The sequence below is a fragment of the Sitophilus oryzae genome, unplaced genomic scaffold (assembly GCF_002938485.1).
Source record: "Sitophilus oryzae breed Bouriz unplaced genomic scaffold, Soryzae_2.0 scaffold_1414_pilon_pilon, whole genome shotgun sequence".
NCBI classification, from domain to species: Eukaryota; Metazoa; Arthropoda; class Insecta; order Coleoptera; family Curculionidae; genus Sitophilus; species Sitophilus oryzae.
Window position 1 is genome coordinate 227,552 of NW_022146076.1, and position 16,520 is coordinate 244,071.

The 16,520-nt window shown below is 32.9% G+C and overlaps 2 protein-coding genes across 2 annotated transcripts in view; one reads left to right on the forward strand and one right to left on the reverse strand.

The window, feature by feature from the left end:
* Positions 1-16,520, forward strand: part of LOC115876155 — a 183,817-nt gene that overhangs the window by 37,288 nt on the left and 130,009 nt on the right. The gene's annotated exons all lie outside the window — the stretch shown is intronic.
* Positions 958-2,728, reverse strand: LOC115876156. Its single transcript, XM_030891841.1, has 2 exons — positions 1,541-2,728; positions 958-1,471 (listed from the first exon to the last, which is right to left on the reverse strand). The coding sequence occupies exons 1-2, from the start codon at positions 2,548-2,550 to the stop codon at positions 1,174-1,176; spliced, it is 1,308 nt and encodes a 435-aa protein (XP_030747701.1). The 5' UTR covers positions 2,551-2,728; the 3' UTR covers positions 958-1,173.

A 16,520-nucleotide genomic window follows, 5' to 3' on the forward strand; every position in this document is an offset into this window, starting at 1 on the left:
TTATGTGCAAATAAGGGTCGTCAGGCGGTCGAACCGACGTTGGTACCCGACGTTAGATAACGTCCAAATGCTACTTGGGGAGTGTTTCCATCGTGACTTTTATTATGACCTCCTGACCCCCATAATGAAACCAACCTAACCCCCCCCATAATGAAAGAAATATTAAAAATTATCTATATCATAATAAGATAAACTCAGGGATAGGAAGAGGTGAACTAATTGCATGGGCCTTCTCGATCACCTAACCTATCCATTTTAATTTTTTTTATGCGGTATGGTTAACAATAAGGTACGAGAGAAGTTTAATTAAGTCGACCGGTCCTTCTGTGAGAATAGGTAATATTCAGTTTTAAAAAGATGTAACTCAAAACAATGGCGGATTTTTTGAACATTTTCTAAAATAACTTAAAGTATATGCAGTGACTGCAGTGGTATTATTTTTTTAAGTTTTAGTTTGTGTAATGTAAATTCTAAAGAACCGTTTAGTAATATATTCTGACTTTTTATAAGTTATAATCATAACAGAATAAGAATGCCATGTAATCTAAGTGAAATTATTCAAGAAAGATAAGAATTCGAAAATCGTTCTCTAAAAAAACATAACATTCACGGGTCAACGTATCCTCGAAAATGTATGGTCAAGAAAAGTTAAATCAATAATCTTACACGCTTTTCTTCATTTGAAAAATTCATATTTACAATTTTTGTTTATTTTAATTTACAAAGTTTGGATGTGGCAGCTTCACATTTATGAGAGCAAAGACGATTAAACTTGTTTCCATGGCTAACTAAGTGAAATTATTTAAAAATGATAAGAATTGGCTATAACTTGATAATTTTTTGAAGAAAACGTATTACAGCTTATATCGCTGAAAAGCTTAAAAAATGGCGCTTTTTGTAGTCATGGCCTTTATGTTTTCCAATATTAAAAATTGATTTTTAAAAAATAATTCTAACTCAGAAAACCAAAGATTTATTTATTTTTAACTTATTTAATTAACAATAGAAAAAATTGATATGGTGACGGGCAGAGATTCGTTCTGCACTGCTGTCGATAGATCAATCCGTCGTTCGAAGTCCTGTCTTCGCTATTTATAATTAAAGGGTATCTTGCATCAGCATTATTGAACAATGAAGGCTGGATACATAACTCCTCCCTGCGAAGAAGAAACTCTAGGGTGGACTAACTTGAGTTTCGCTAATCATCCTTGGATGGGGAACGGGCTTCGGTTGAAGTTTTCTTTTTCTAAAAATGAAATAAGAAGTTGCAAAAATAATTAAAATGAAGAAGATGCTCCAAAGTGTCCAATTCACTGCATAGGAATGAATGTAGAAGTTTTCCATTGGGTTTTCTTCTTCTAACTGAATTAAATGCATTTTGTCCAAGGGTACTTTTTCAATATTTAATTTCTTGATTGGAATAACATTTATATTTGTCAATGTCTGTATTCCAGAAATCAATACAGGGTGTGTACTAATAATTCCTTGTTTATTGTATAAGTCGCTTGTGTCACAATTTTTCGGTAATGTGAATAAATATGTTCCTTTCAGGGCCATTACTTGTTTTTCTTCACATATAGTAGTTATTTTTTCTTCTTTTGGAAATACTGCAATATAATGCATTTGGTCTACTTCTTCTATGATGTTATTCTTCATATTGATAGATATTTGATTACAAGTTTGTGTATTCTTCGTAGTGGATAGTATTGACGTAACGCAATCTTCACTTTGAGGTAGTGGTAGGAGATGACCTCTTTGGTAAAAATACTTTGTACTGGTCTTCATACATTCTTCAGTGTCGTATTGATACTCATGTTTTCCCAGGATAAGGTAATTTGAAGGTGGGATAATTATTGTTTGATTAACATTAGGAATAGAATATAAATGATAATATTCTAAAGGATGTGGATGTATCAATGGATAGCGATACGATTTTGTGTATATAGGAATTTCGTCTTTCATCTTAATTTGGTGTTTTATAGTATTAGTAAATGTTAAGGGTATATTTGGTTTATGAAAAATATCTGAATATGAATAACATAATTTTAAAAGTTTGCTTTGTTCCTCTCTATTCATATGATCAGTTCTAATAAGTGAACTTATATCAGTATGACCATCTGAATAAGGACTATTAATAGAAAAATTATATAATTCGAAATTATTTAAATCTAAGCTATTAACTTTTATTGGACTATATAAGCATATTTCTTGAATATCGTCGGTGTTGTTATGAATTTCTACTGGTGCATAATTATTTTTAGAAACTGTTATACAGGCTGGGATAAAACAATTATAAATATTTGTATTTTCTAAACTTATTTGACCATTAGAAATTGAAACAGGAATATTTAATTGTTCGATAGATTTTGATTCAATTCGAGCGAAAAATAAAAGTTTATTTTTTGCTTCGTAGTGAGATAAAGGAATTTCACTAAAAGGTGTTTTTAATTTATAGTTATTCAAATCTAATTGAACTTTCAAATCTTTTAATGTTTCGTAACCTATTAAGCCGTCAAAAAAGTGATGAAATTTAAAAAGATAGAATTTCATTTTTTGTTTTGATCTAAATTCATCAAAAGCTGGAATTTCTATGCAGTGATTCCTAGTTGTTTGGAAAATTGATGATATAGTAAATGGTTCCTTTTTTATTGAATTAAAAAAGTATTTTTCAGCCTTTTCTGGATTTATAAAAGATTTAGTTGCACCGGTATCAATTAATAATTTTAAAGGAGGATTTTTAATTTGAATATATATTATGGTAAATCTTTTTTATCGTATATCGAGTGAATTTCTACGTGTTCTGTTTTTTTTCGTTGATGTCGGGAAAATTTTGTTCACTGTATGATGATGTATGTGGTTGGTTTGTGTCATCATATGTTTGAGTTTCATTTATAGTGTGTGTATCAGCATATTCCGACTCTGAGTAGTACTGTTGTTCGGGATAGGAATATTGATAACCTTCGAACTCATTGTTTGAAATATAAGGCTCATTGTCATTTTGTTCTACGTTGTGCAATTCCTCGAAAACAAAATGAGGTGGATTAAAATATCTTTGTTGATTTACGGGGGGTTTTGGAAAAGTTCCGTGAGATATTCCGCTCATCGGTGTAGGTTTTGGAAATTGATTTTGAGGGATATTTTTAGGTTTAAAAACATTGGTATTTTTATTAGTCCCAAAAACTTGTTTGTTTGTGAAAAATTTGGGCGGTGGTAACTGCCTCGGTCTTATATCAATAGGTTGAGAAGGAAAGACAGGTTTGGTTTGTCTTGAGTAATTACTTGGAAAGTTCTGTCTAAAAGGTTGATTAAATTGTTGATTTTGGAAGGGTTGGTTTGGAAAATATTGTGTGAATGTTGGAACATTAAATTTTGGTGTGACTTGTGGTATGTGTGGTTTTTGTAAATGTCTTATGTTATTTTCCGAAATTATGAATTGTCGTGCTGAAGCCAAACATTCTGGTCTCATAGCCCTAATGCTAGATCCTAATGGTTCTTTTAAACCTGCTAAAAATATTTTTCAATGCATGGGTGTTGTAAAATTGTTTTTTTAATTGTTTTGTTGCTTCAATAGTTTCGTGTGTGTCGATATAATTATGTAAAGCACTTAAAATAGACATGACACGAGTGTGGAATTGTAGTGGTGTTTCATGATTTGTTTGTCTTAATTGGTCTAAATCAAAAAGCAAGCCATTTTCATCACGTTGGTCTCCAAAATGAGCAATTAAGGAAGTTTTAATGCTTTGCCAATCTTTATTTATAGAAATACTATAAACCTCTCTAGCCTTGCCAATTAATTTTGAATATATGCCATAAATAATAGTCACATTTTGAACACAATTTACATGATCTGGTCTAGTATCCCAAAAATTTGAAATTAAAGTATTAGCTGTCTCTAAGTAAGATGATAGTTCTAATGGATTACCATCGAATTTAGGTACAATTTCTAAAATTTTTGCATCAAAATGCGGTGGTGCTGACATGTTTAAGTTTTCTGGTTTTTCTAAATTAAAATTAAACTTATCTTTAGAACTTAACTTAGGAGAATTAATTGATAAGCTAGATAATAAATCTGTTAAATCTAAATCCGCGTTTCTAGTTACGTTTTCTTGTCTTAAATCTAATTCGCTTAAATTTAACTGGCTATTTTCGCTACTTTCCGCCAAGGAATTAGGTGATAACGAGGGAATTGACATGGACAGGAAGTACTTACATGAGTAGTCTTCTCACCATAGCTTTTTTTTTTTTTTTCTGACGTTGACCGGGAGATACAGCGAATAGAGTGACCCACTTCGTTTGTCCTAGAAGTGCCGTAGTCTGTCTCTATTTTCTCTCCAGCGGTTCCTCTTCTTGCACGATGCACGAAGTTCTTTTCTTGGAATTAATGCTTGATAGCAAAGAGATGATTTTTTCTCAAAATTTCTCTTTTCCAATCCTACCGATGACTGCGCCACTTTTATGTTTTCCAATATTAAAAATTGATTTTTAAAAAATAATTCTAACTCAGAAAACCAAAGATTTATTTATTTTTAACTTATTTAATTAACAATAGAAAAAATTGATATGGTGACGGGCAGAGATTCGTTCTGCACTGCTGTCGATAGATCAATCCGTCGTTCGAAGTCCTGTCTTCGCTATTTATAATTAAAGGGTATCTTGCATCAGCATTATTGAACAATGAAGGCTGGATACATAACTTGGCCAACTATGGTTTTCATATAAAAAAACATATATTTGTATCATATGTCAAAAATGACAGACTTTAGAAAAAAACGGAGGACACAATCTCATTAAGGTTGTGATTATCTACAACTTTTATCTGAAATATTTTTGTCTAAAATAGCTTATAATGGAATTAGGGACAATTTTTAAAATAGCCGAAATTTTTTTTTTCGAAATATCTAGTAAGCCATGAACTTTTTCAAATATCTGAAAGGCGCATATTTATGACCCCACAAAACTGCAATTCTTTCCCCATTTAACCGACTCTCTATCTCCAATAGTTTCCGAGATACCCATAGAGAACATCGTAGAAAACTCACCCTGTATAGATATGTTAATTTATAGTCTTAAAAAAGGGAATAATTTTGGTGTATTGTGGCTAAACATTCTACAAATTTTCTTTTTAAACTTATATGATAATTAAATACTATATTGAACAAAAGGACTCGAAATACAAATTAATTTATTCATATAATCGATATGACCTTTCAAAATGTTAGGCTATAAGGAAGAGTCTCCATTGAAGAATCTTAAAATTTATATATCCTGAAACACACAGAAAGCAATAATACGAAGAGTGTTAAAAATACTCTTGTTATTGACGTATTCGATTCCTGTTTGACATTCTCGACCATGGTGTTTAAAAGGAAGTCTCCATCTTAAAATCTTAAACGTGTCGTCCTTTAAACAAAGATCAGCTTGAATTGACGGTTGCTGTGGTTGTTCTTTTATAAATATTAATCGCAAATATATTAATAGTTTGTTGGATTTTGGCAACAGGTGCTAAAATAGTTATTAATAAATGCGGGATGACGTTGTGGACTTTTTCTGTTAAATATGGAAGTATATTATCTCTAAAAAATTACAGGTAAATGAAACTTGATGTTGTCCTTGAGTGGCCACTTCAGCAGCTTTTGAATTTTAAATTGTATAACTTATTAATGAATATCTATTTTTAAAGTTGGTTATTTATTTAGATTTTACAGCTGCTTACTTTGTTGAAGTTAGTTGTTTTTCTTTTTTAAAATAGGTGATTAATATATAATCATATTGATTTATATTAAAGTAATAAATAGAATGAAATAGTCGATAAGGTAGTTGTCAAATTCATAATTTGACAATTACCAGTACGCATTTGTTGTCTGTAAAGCCTACTAGATTAAAGTGGTGAACTTTTAAAAACTCTGGAAAGGTAATTTTGTGGTCTTTTCAATTAATCAAGAATATAGAGGGTGCCCCTTATAAATATTTTTTGTTGATAACATTTAAAAAACTATTCATTATAAAAAAAATACTTAAACCATTAAATTCTACGTAAAATGTGTTTTGAAAATGTTTTCATAGACATACAAAATTTTCCATTACAGCAATTTTTTTAAAATACACATTTTCCAAAAACACACCGTTACTCTGAGACGGTAAAAGATATTGATGTGCGGTTTTACCATTATGTTTTAATGAAAATTGAGCTTTAGACACCTACATTATTTTTTGTCTATCTCCTTTAGAAAGGGGAGTTTTATAAGTATCCAATTTGGATCAACCTATACAGGGTGGGGCAATAACAGAATTTAAAATGTCAATATTCTATAGGTATAGTGATAAATGAGGTCTAAATTATAAACTTTGATACCCTTGGAGAAATGAAGCTTTAAAATTTTTACTGCAATTAAATGGTGAGGTTTAAGTGTTATAAACCTTTATCAAATTTACCTTTATTTCAATCGGAGAATCTAAAAATACAATAATATACAGGGTGTCCCGTTTAAAAAAATACTACTAAAATATTTTTTACTTATTTGGGACACTGTGCATCTTGTAAAATTATTTTTTCATTGTAGCTCTAATAGTCCTTCAACGAACCCAAAGCTTTACAAATATTTATAGGTCAATTGGCAAAGAAAAATTGCTATAAATTAATTTGAAATATGACTGGGTTGGCCCCTAGGAAGCGTAACAGGAATCTTATATAGGACACAATGCATATTTAACAAATAGACTACGAAACTCGAGTCATGTTTTATATAATTTCTATTAAAAACAAAACGTGGACACGTAAGGTAATTCTATAAAACAGCTGTTTGAATATTCGCACGTATACTATAAAACCTCTCTAATTATGTCTGCAGCAATACACTGCAATTAACATTTTGCTGTATAGTGCAAAAGCTAATTCGCAACGGCAACGTAATATGACCTTTACAAAACAATAACAACTATGGTCTCGATTTTCAACTAAAAGTAGGTAACTAGTGTATGTGTGTGTCATTTTTCATGCGATTTGTACCGTAAGTACCGTTTTATTTTGATTACCTCTCCTTTTAATTTTGTTTGGCCATTTATACGTACCAGATGTTGCGTAATTAGACGTTGACAGGTGCCTAGGTACGTTTAATATGCATATATTTTTTTGCAATATATGGGTTAATATACTTTTAGTTTATAAGTTAAAACACAGCTTATTCTCTACCAGCTGGTCATCATACACAGCATACATATGCCAGCAGTGAGAGCGCCGGTATCATTTGTTTTACTAAACGAAGATTCATTGAAGCTCAGAATTCTGCTGATTACATTAATATAGGCGAATATTTAGGTAGGTAATAGGTATGTACGCAATTTTTCCTGCAAATGATCGTAAGTCGACAGACTGGGTATAAATAGGTTGTTTAGAGATAGTTACACCCTATATATTGCGATGAAGATATACAGGGTGCTACAAGTTCGAGGTACGAGCATTGGTATCTCGGTAACCGTAATAGATACGAACATGGTTAAATTGGGCTAAAGTTGCGCTTTGTGATGTTCACCAAGATGTCATCAATAAAGTTTTAAAAATTTCAAGGATTGCTGAGTTTTTTTGAAAAAACGGATTTTTTTGAAAATCAATTTTATCTTTTCCTGTCGTTACTTTTAAGAAAATCAAAAAACTAATTGCATTTTCTCATAGTCACTTTATTAGGGCTATCTGATAGTATTTTTAGATTTTCAAATTAGCTGATAATTTGTGAGATACAGAGGCCAACTTAATTTTTTTAAATACGGACCTGTTTTTTTTATTTTTGGTTTTGAAAGAACTCGACCTCCTGAGTATAATTATATGCCACACTTTATACTTTTTTTTTGTTTTGGGTACCTTAACAACAAAAAAACTATTTAATTATCATTTAAAATAATTTCAAGTCCGACTCTGTTTTTTTTTAATTATTTAATCTGATTATATTCATCGTAACAATATTGATCAGCGCTAATTAACATTGAATAAGGAAAATCGAGCCAATTGGAAGATTCAAATAAATTATATCCAGGTCAGCAATTTAAAGATATTATTTTTATTTTTTTTTTATTGTGAATTTGAAATCTCAATGTGCGATCTAATAATATGCGTAATATTCATCGTAGTTATTATAAATAAATAAACTTCTACAAACTAGTTTCTAATGTTCTACGAAAGGGTTACAACCCTCCCTATTGCACAAATTTATTTTTCGTTCAATTTTATTTATAGCTCTTTGAACTTTCTTCTTATACTTCCGAAAGCATTTTGTACTCTTTATTTTAAGTTGAGATGTATTGATTTCACTTTTATAAATGGCGTGAAGTAATGTATTCATTTGTATATTATTTTTTATTATTTTATTGCCTTTAATTTTCATTATTCAATGTTTTACCCCACGTCATTTTTAAGTTTGAAAGCTTATCGATATTGTAACGATGAATAGATTAAATATTTAAAAAAAAAGAGCCGGACTTGAAATTAGTTTAAATAAATTGTGTTCAAATGTCCGAAACAAAAAAAGTATTAAGTGTGGCATATCATTGTACTCAGGAGACCGAGTTCTTCCAAAATCTGAAATAAAAAATGCAGGTCCGTATTTAAAAAAATTAAGTTGGCCTCTGTATCTCACAAATTATCAGCTAATTTGAAAATCTAAAAATACTATCAGATAGCCCTTATAAAGTGGCTATGAGGATATGCAATTAGTTTTTTGATTTTCTTAAAAGTAACGACAGGAAAAAATAAAATTAATTTTCAAAAAAACTCAGCAATCCTTGAAATTTTTAAAACTTTTTTCATGGCATCTTGGTGAACATCCCATAGCGCTACTTTGCCTTAATTTACGTATGTTCGTATCTATTACGGTTACCGAGATACCAATGCTCGTACCTCGAATTTGTAGCACCCTGTTATATAGCTGCCATCTTCTAGAAAAACCATCAGGAAAATCTTTAATGTTAAAATATCTGTTAAAATTACTGAGTTTATAATTCACGGAGATAAATTTCCCATATCTAGGTAGTAACTTTTTGATAACCTAAGAATTTCAGACTTCTATTGCCTTAATTTAATTTAACTTACACAACGTTTCAGCCAGACCGAAGTGTGAATATGAACCAATTTCTATAATAAGGGATTTTAAAACATCATGCGTAAAATAGTGCGTCCGGCATCTGTAGCTGCTATAATAAAAGAACTTAGGAATTTTGTATAAGTACAGACCTAAAGTATGTATTAGTGTGTATTTCAGGAGAATATTTAACTTCTTCAGGAGGGCTCAAACAAGTGAGAGTGATTCGGGATAATTTTTTTTAATTAGAACACCCTGTATATTACTGAATTTTTGGCTTCCTTTCCTGATCACTTTACATAATCCTGAGATTTTATTAAATATGTTTTGATAATTTCAGGGATTTTAATAAATAAAAAAATTATGACTTTCAGCCTTTTTTAAAAACATTATTAAAGATACAAGAAAAGTCTTGAAATCAAAACTATACTAAGTAATTACTAATTACTACAGATGGTCTATACTTACTTTGCTGTAAATATCGTGATCTTAAATCATACAGGGTGTTTGGTTTGGTTTTAAATAGTTAAAATAGTTTTTTGTTTTTTTTTTTAATTGGAACACCAGGAACACCCTGTATTACCTGCCAGGTGACCAGTACATCTTCCTGTACTTTAATTTGAGATCTTCACAAATTTTTCCAGTAGCGATCTGTAGATTTAGAGGAATATTTTTCAGATATTATATGTATATACAGGGTGAATCTTAAATAAGTGCAAATATTTTCAAAAGTAGTATATTTTGACCCCAGGAATACGTCTATGAGGGTTTCTCGCAAAAAATATGTTAAAAATTTGCATTTTTTTAAACTTTCTGTGTATTTTAGGAAACTTTTTAGAACTGCCTGTTTACTGCAAATTTTTCCACGGTATAATTTTGTAATATCTGATAGTACCATGGCTACGGCTTTACTCTATGGTTACGGCACTAAAAGGGATGCAAATACCGGAAAAATCCGGCGTCTATCAATTTTCTTTTTAAATAATTAACTTTTTTTAAATTTTTAAACTTGAATAACTCCTTTGTTTTTGACTTATTTATGAACAGAGAAATATGAAAATTAAGATAATAAAAACTAATTTCTAATTTAATAAAGTATTGCTGCATTTCTAGTAAAACCTGCAACAAAACTAATAAAATTTCGCATTGAAATTTTAAATAGAACGAAATAATTAATTATATTACATCCGCGAAGGATGGACGATATTCTTTCCTTGGAAAAATCGATTTTCCAAACAATAGAGACAATCAAGCATAACATACAAGAATTTTCCCTTCGCCTCATTCAGACCTACTTGTTTCTATGTATATAAACTACCGTGCGAACAGTTTACAATAGAAGTAATTCCACCTACAGCATAGAAAAATAACATTGTAGATATTTAGGTCAGCTCACATCGTATATATACACGTATCTATTTATAAATTATATATTTTAACCTATAGAGAAATAAGTCAATTTAGAGGAGTTCTAAAACATTTGTTTTTTGTTCAAGGGTAACAAAAGTATTAATTTTTGCGACGTTGATTGACAATTAAAAAAGTCATTTTAACTCCTAGGCATAAAAGTAAAGCACTTTTACGCATGTGAGCTTTACAAAAGTACCAAAATATATTTTTAAACTGACATAAAGTGTCAAATTCAACGAGTGTAACCATAGTTTCTCGATATACAATTACTTCCGTAAGGTAAAACTTTTAAACCTTTTTATATTATTTGCGAAGTTTGAAATTGTTTAACAAATTATTTATGTCTAATCATATTTTGCTTATTTATACAACTCTACGTATTTAAAGTTTTTGACTACCTCTATAGGTAATACTGTCTATCTTTACAGGTATTTTTTATATAATAAAAGATTTCTGGTTAGTAATTCGAACTTGTTTTGTGCAGGTGGTGGAGACAACCACATTTTGCGTGTAAAGGTTAAATTTTTAGCTTTAATCTAAGTAAAAGCATATGAACACACGCAGATTGGTACCTGAAATTACATAAATTATGGATTGTTCATGCCTGTTAATCTTTACCATAATGTTTTCCTATTTTCATATTAAATAAAATTAGGATCAATTTTTTTCTGCTCTAATTCTCTACATAAAGTACGAGTTTACGAGTATATTTGTATGCATAATAAGATTTACTTTTACTTATAATAATATAGGTATTTACTTAATATTGGGAGCAAACTTGTGTTTTGACTTACATTAATCCATGAACTATTTTTGTTTCAATTCTCATTAATGCAGGTAATATTATTTAATTTGTTTAAAACGATTAAGTGTACTAAAAAAATAATTATATTCTTTTTTTATACCAATCATTATGTTGTAACTTTATATTTATATGTCTATTAACTAGTAGTTCATTATATTAGATCATTCCATAATAATTATCCTTAACTCAAATCTGTCTATCTCTCTTTAGCCTATTTCAGTCCATCTTTGGACATAGATAGATTTCGCCCAACCAATTTTGTGTCAACTTTTTAAAGAGTTTGAAAAATTATATAAAAAGATGGGGAAAACATTAGAGAAAACCACAGCGTACGGCTGCTCTTCGTCTGGTGCACAATAGGTGCAGGTTCATTTAATTATTTTTGACGTTTTGTTGGGCACCACTAAGAAAATTACCACTGGCTAGAGATGTTCTGTAATGATATATCTCTAACTAAAAAAATAAAATTTAATAAAAAAAACTATGTAAAGTACGTCTACTGAATCTGTGTCTATGAAAGGCATTTCATGAATACACACAATGTTGGGGTATGATCCATTTACTACAAAACACATTTAAATAAACAGCAATATATTTTATAGATCGCTACCTATATGTACGAGGCATGTTTTTTAAGTAAGTACCGTTTTGCGGTTCCGCCGCCGCAGCGCTACGGTCGGCGTTCCGCGCATGCGCGCTGGTTACCTACATCTCTTGTCTATGCACAGACGCCAGTACAGTCTGATTCTTCATTGTATACGTTGTTTATTGAGTGTTTAAGATGCCTCCGACAATCGTGAGCCCCGCCGATTGTGAAGTACGGGCTGTCATACGATTTCTTAGTGCTAAAGGCGTAAAACCGATCGATATTCATCGTGAGATCTGTGAAGTTTACGGACAAACCATTATGAGTGATGGAATGGTAAGGAAAAGGGTGAGAGCATTTAAAGATGGCCGCACAAATGTGCATGATGAAGAACGGAGTGGGCGTCCTTCGGTCGTTAATGAAGATTCGGTGCAGAAAGTGGACAAAGAGGTGAAAGAAAACAGACGCTTTACAATTTCATCATTGTGCGACTACTTTCCTCAATGTTCTCGTAGTGTTTTGTATCGCATTGTGACCGAGAACTTGAATTACCGGAAATTGTGTTCACGTTGGGTTCCGAAAATGTTGATGGATTTGCACAAAACCCAACGTTTAGGCAGTGCATTGACTTTCCTTGAGCAGTACCACAATGAAGGTGAAGATTTTTTAGACAAAATTGTTACTGGTGACGAAACATGGGTGGCCTACGAAACACCAGAATCGAAACAACAGTCCATGGAATGGCGACATTCATCATCACCCAAAACAGTGAAGTTTAAGCAAACAATTTCTGCCCGGAAAATCATGTGCACAGTTTTTTGGGACAGAAAAGGAGTATTGCTAATGGAGTTTCTGCCTCGTAATGAGACAATCAATGCATCATCTTATTGTGAGACATTGAACAATCTGCGCCGTGCAATCCAAAACAAAAGACGTGGCAAGTTGAGTAAGGGTATTGTTTACCCTTACCCACCAGTACACCTCATCACTGAGTGCGCCGAGACGACAACCATTCGTGCCATGAATTTTGGTACGACTGATATTGGAGATGGAGAACTACCCTCTATAAAACCGTCCCAGATACTGGCTTTTGTCAAAGCCCTGGAACTGTATGATGAGTTATGATTCAAGAAAGGGGGACACAATGGATCTGTAAGGTCGAAGTGATTAACCCCCCTCCCACTCATTCTAAAAAAAAAACTCATTCTAAAGGGTATTGTTTTGCTGCATGACAATGCCCGTCCACATGTGGCTAATCGGACCAAAGATCTCATCAAATCTTTTAAATGGGAAACTCTAGATCATCCTCCATACAGCCCTGATCTGGCGCCCAGTGACTACCATTTATTCCTGCACTTGAAGAAACACCTGGGCGGTCAGCGTATTCAAGACGATAACGAAGTCAAAACAGTTGTGATACAGTGGTTAACCAGTCAGGCGGCAGAATTTTATGAGGAGGGTATTGAAAAACTGGTGCCACGTTATGGCAAGTGCCTCAATATTCACGGAAATTATGTAGAAAAGTAGATTAAGGTACAGGCTTTCATGTAAAAATAAAATGATTGCGATATCTTTGCACGTTTTTTTTTAATTCCAAAACGGTACTTACTTAAAAAACATGCCTCGTATAAACGCGGCAGAGAGTTAACGTGGATTTGACTTGTATGTAGCTGAGCTGACTCTCTCGACAAACTTTATATGATATATTATCATTTCATTTTGTAAAATATATGTTTTATAACGCGGTTTAAATGTAATATTTGCGAGAATGCGTTTCTTTATAAATAGTTTTTTTTGTTTTTTATGTAGTTCTTAAGCGCTTGTTAATTTAAGTAGGTGCCAGTGCTCACTTAGGCGGTTGATTTATTAACATATCTATGCGTTGGTGGTATATGTATTGGTAAATATCGAACCTTGATATTTTATCTAAAGGTTGTTTCTATTTACCGTAAACAATCCAACTAGATGGAAAGGAAATACTGCCAACACAGGAAGTTAAACACCTGGGAATAACCCTGGACAGTAAACTCCTGTGGAACAGGCATATTAAGAACACTACCAGCAAAGCCATAAAGGCTCTCATGATATGCAGAAGACTGGCCGGAAATAGATGGGGCTGCTCCCCTAACATTTTGCGCTGGATGTATACCATGATAGTAAGACCCATGATTACTTATGGAACAGCTGCCTGGTACACAAAACTAGAGCAACGGACGGCAAGGCTAAACCTATGCAAAGTCCAGAGACTAGCATGCGTTTGCATCATAGGAGCCATGAGAACCTGTCCAACAGCAGCAATGGAGGTCATTCTAGATCTAACACCACTGCACATTGTCATTGGTAGATATGCCAATGCGACAATGATTAGAATGGTCACTTACGGAATTAGTACTGGGAGAATTGTCAGATCAGGGGCTTGGAACACCCTCATAAAGGAAATACCACTCCTGCAACTCCCAGTGGACGATATGCCAAGAACGTACAACTTTGAGAAACATTTCAATGTAGTATTGAGCAATAAAAAGGATTGGAAGAGCGAAACGCTTGCCCAGCAGTTAAAAGACCATACCATAACTTGGTATACTGATGCTTCCAAAACCAATACGGGAACAGGGATCGGAGTGTTTGGGCCGAGAGCTAATTACTCCGAACCAATGGGCACTTACCCTAGTATCCTACAGGCAGAAATCTACGCTATCGAGAGATGCGTACAACTTATCTTAGATAGGAACTATCGGAAACAAGAAATAGCCATCTTATCTGATAGTCAAGCAGCGTTAAAGGCGATCAACTCAGTCTCAATCAATTCGAAATTGGTCAAAGAATACATAGAGAAGCTGAATAAATTAGGCAAAGAAAACAAAGTCCTCCTACACTGGGTGCCTGCTCACCAAGGGATAAAAGGCAATGAAAAAGCAAATAATCTAGGTAGAAAAGGAGCGAACACTCCACTAACTGGACCAGAACCGTTCTGCTTTCCAAGTGGTAACCAACTCAAGGAGGAACTCAAGAACTTGGAAGATTCCATCCGCAACCTGGAATGGAAATCTTGCAATGGTCTAGGACACTCGAAGAAGTTTCTGAGGGCTTATGATCAATAAAAATCACAGATCTTCCTAGGTCTGAGTAAGAACAATCTTCGGATGTCACGGGGTTTTTAATAGGACACTGTCTCATCAATGAACACCTCAGTAGATTGAAACTAAGAAGAAACGGCGAATGCAGATTCTGTGGGGAAGATGGTGAAACACCAGTACACCTCATCACTGAGTGCGCCGAGACGACAACCATTCGTGCCATGAATTTTGGTACGACTGATATTGGAGATGGAGAACTACCCTCTATAAAACCGTCCCAGATACTGGCTTTTGTCAAAGCCCTGGGACTGTATGATGAGTTATGATTCAAGAAAGGGGGACACAATGGATCTGTAAGGTCGAAGTGATTAACCCCCCTCCCACTCATTCTAAATTCTAAAAAAAAATTCTACCGTTTAATTAGGAGTTTATGTCCCCGATTTCTTTCAAATGAGATAATTTAATTTTAACCCTTGTAGAATGTAAAATGTTTAGGAGGGGGATTAATCAGCGCGACCTTACAGATCTCTTGTGTGTCCCCCTTTCTTGAGTTATAACTCATCATACAGTCTCAGGACTTTGACAAAATCCACTATCTGATCGGCTCCACGGAGGTCAGCTCTCCATCTTCGGCATCAGCCGTATATACCAAAGTTTATGACACGAACGGTTATCGGGTGGTGTCGTCTCGGCGCACATAATGATTGGTATTCTAGGTGTTGTGGTGTTTCCCCATTTTTCCTACAGAATCTGCATTCGCCGTTGTTTCTCAGCTTCAATCTACGCAGTTGTTAGTTGAGGACACACAGGGCCGGCGGAAGGGAAATATTGAGACCGGGCGAGTACCCACCTGGCGCCCCCCCCCTAATACACTACTCAAAACAATTATTGCATATTTGGGTAAAAGTGATTATTACATATTTCTAAATAAAACATGCATTTTTCTGCCTTTCACTTGTGAGTTTTTTTAGGATAATTAGGGTACGCACTGATATGTAATTTTTAGTCGGCCGACTGGGGGCGTCTCGAAAGTGACTCACCCCTATAATTTTTTTTTATTTCTTTAGATAAAAAACGAGATTTGGTATGTTAATATATGACATAAATTAGAATTGATTGGGCCACTTTCTGTTTCACCGGAAATGACTAAAATTTTTGATTTTTAAATCTCGGTAAACTACTTTATTCGATAGAAAATGACACTGAGTAGAATGAAATATATCAACTTTGGGCATTTTCTTTCAAAAAATATTATATTTTAAATTTCTATCTACAGTGCCATGGTTCCGTTAAAAATATCTACTAATTTTTAAACAAGGAGCCTTGGAAAAATAGATTTGATCGTCTATTGTTTTTCGTGTTTTGTCCTGGCCGGTTAAAAGATGCCAAAATCGTATTTTTAATCGAAAATGTCAAAAGTTGACATATGTCATAAAGTAGAGGGTGCTATTTAAATACCGAGGGTGTCATTTAAAAATCAAAAGTTGTAGTAATTTCCGGTGAAACAGGAAGTGACCAAAAACAATTGAATAGGTCAATTAATCCTAACTTCTGTCGTATACTAACTTACCATT

Coding starts and splice junctions, on each gene's coding strand:
- LOC115876156 (XM_030891841.1), bottom strand. CDS start 2,550: ATGAAATTCTATCTTTTTAAATTTCATCACTTTTTTGACGGCTTAATA. Junction 1,472..1,540: donor GTAATGGCCCTGAAAGGAAC/ATATTTATTCAC, acceptor AATTATTAGTAC/ACACCCTGTATTGATTTCTG.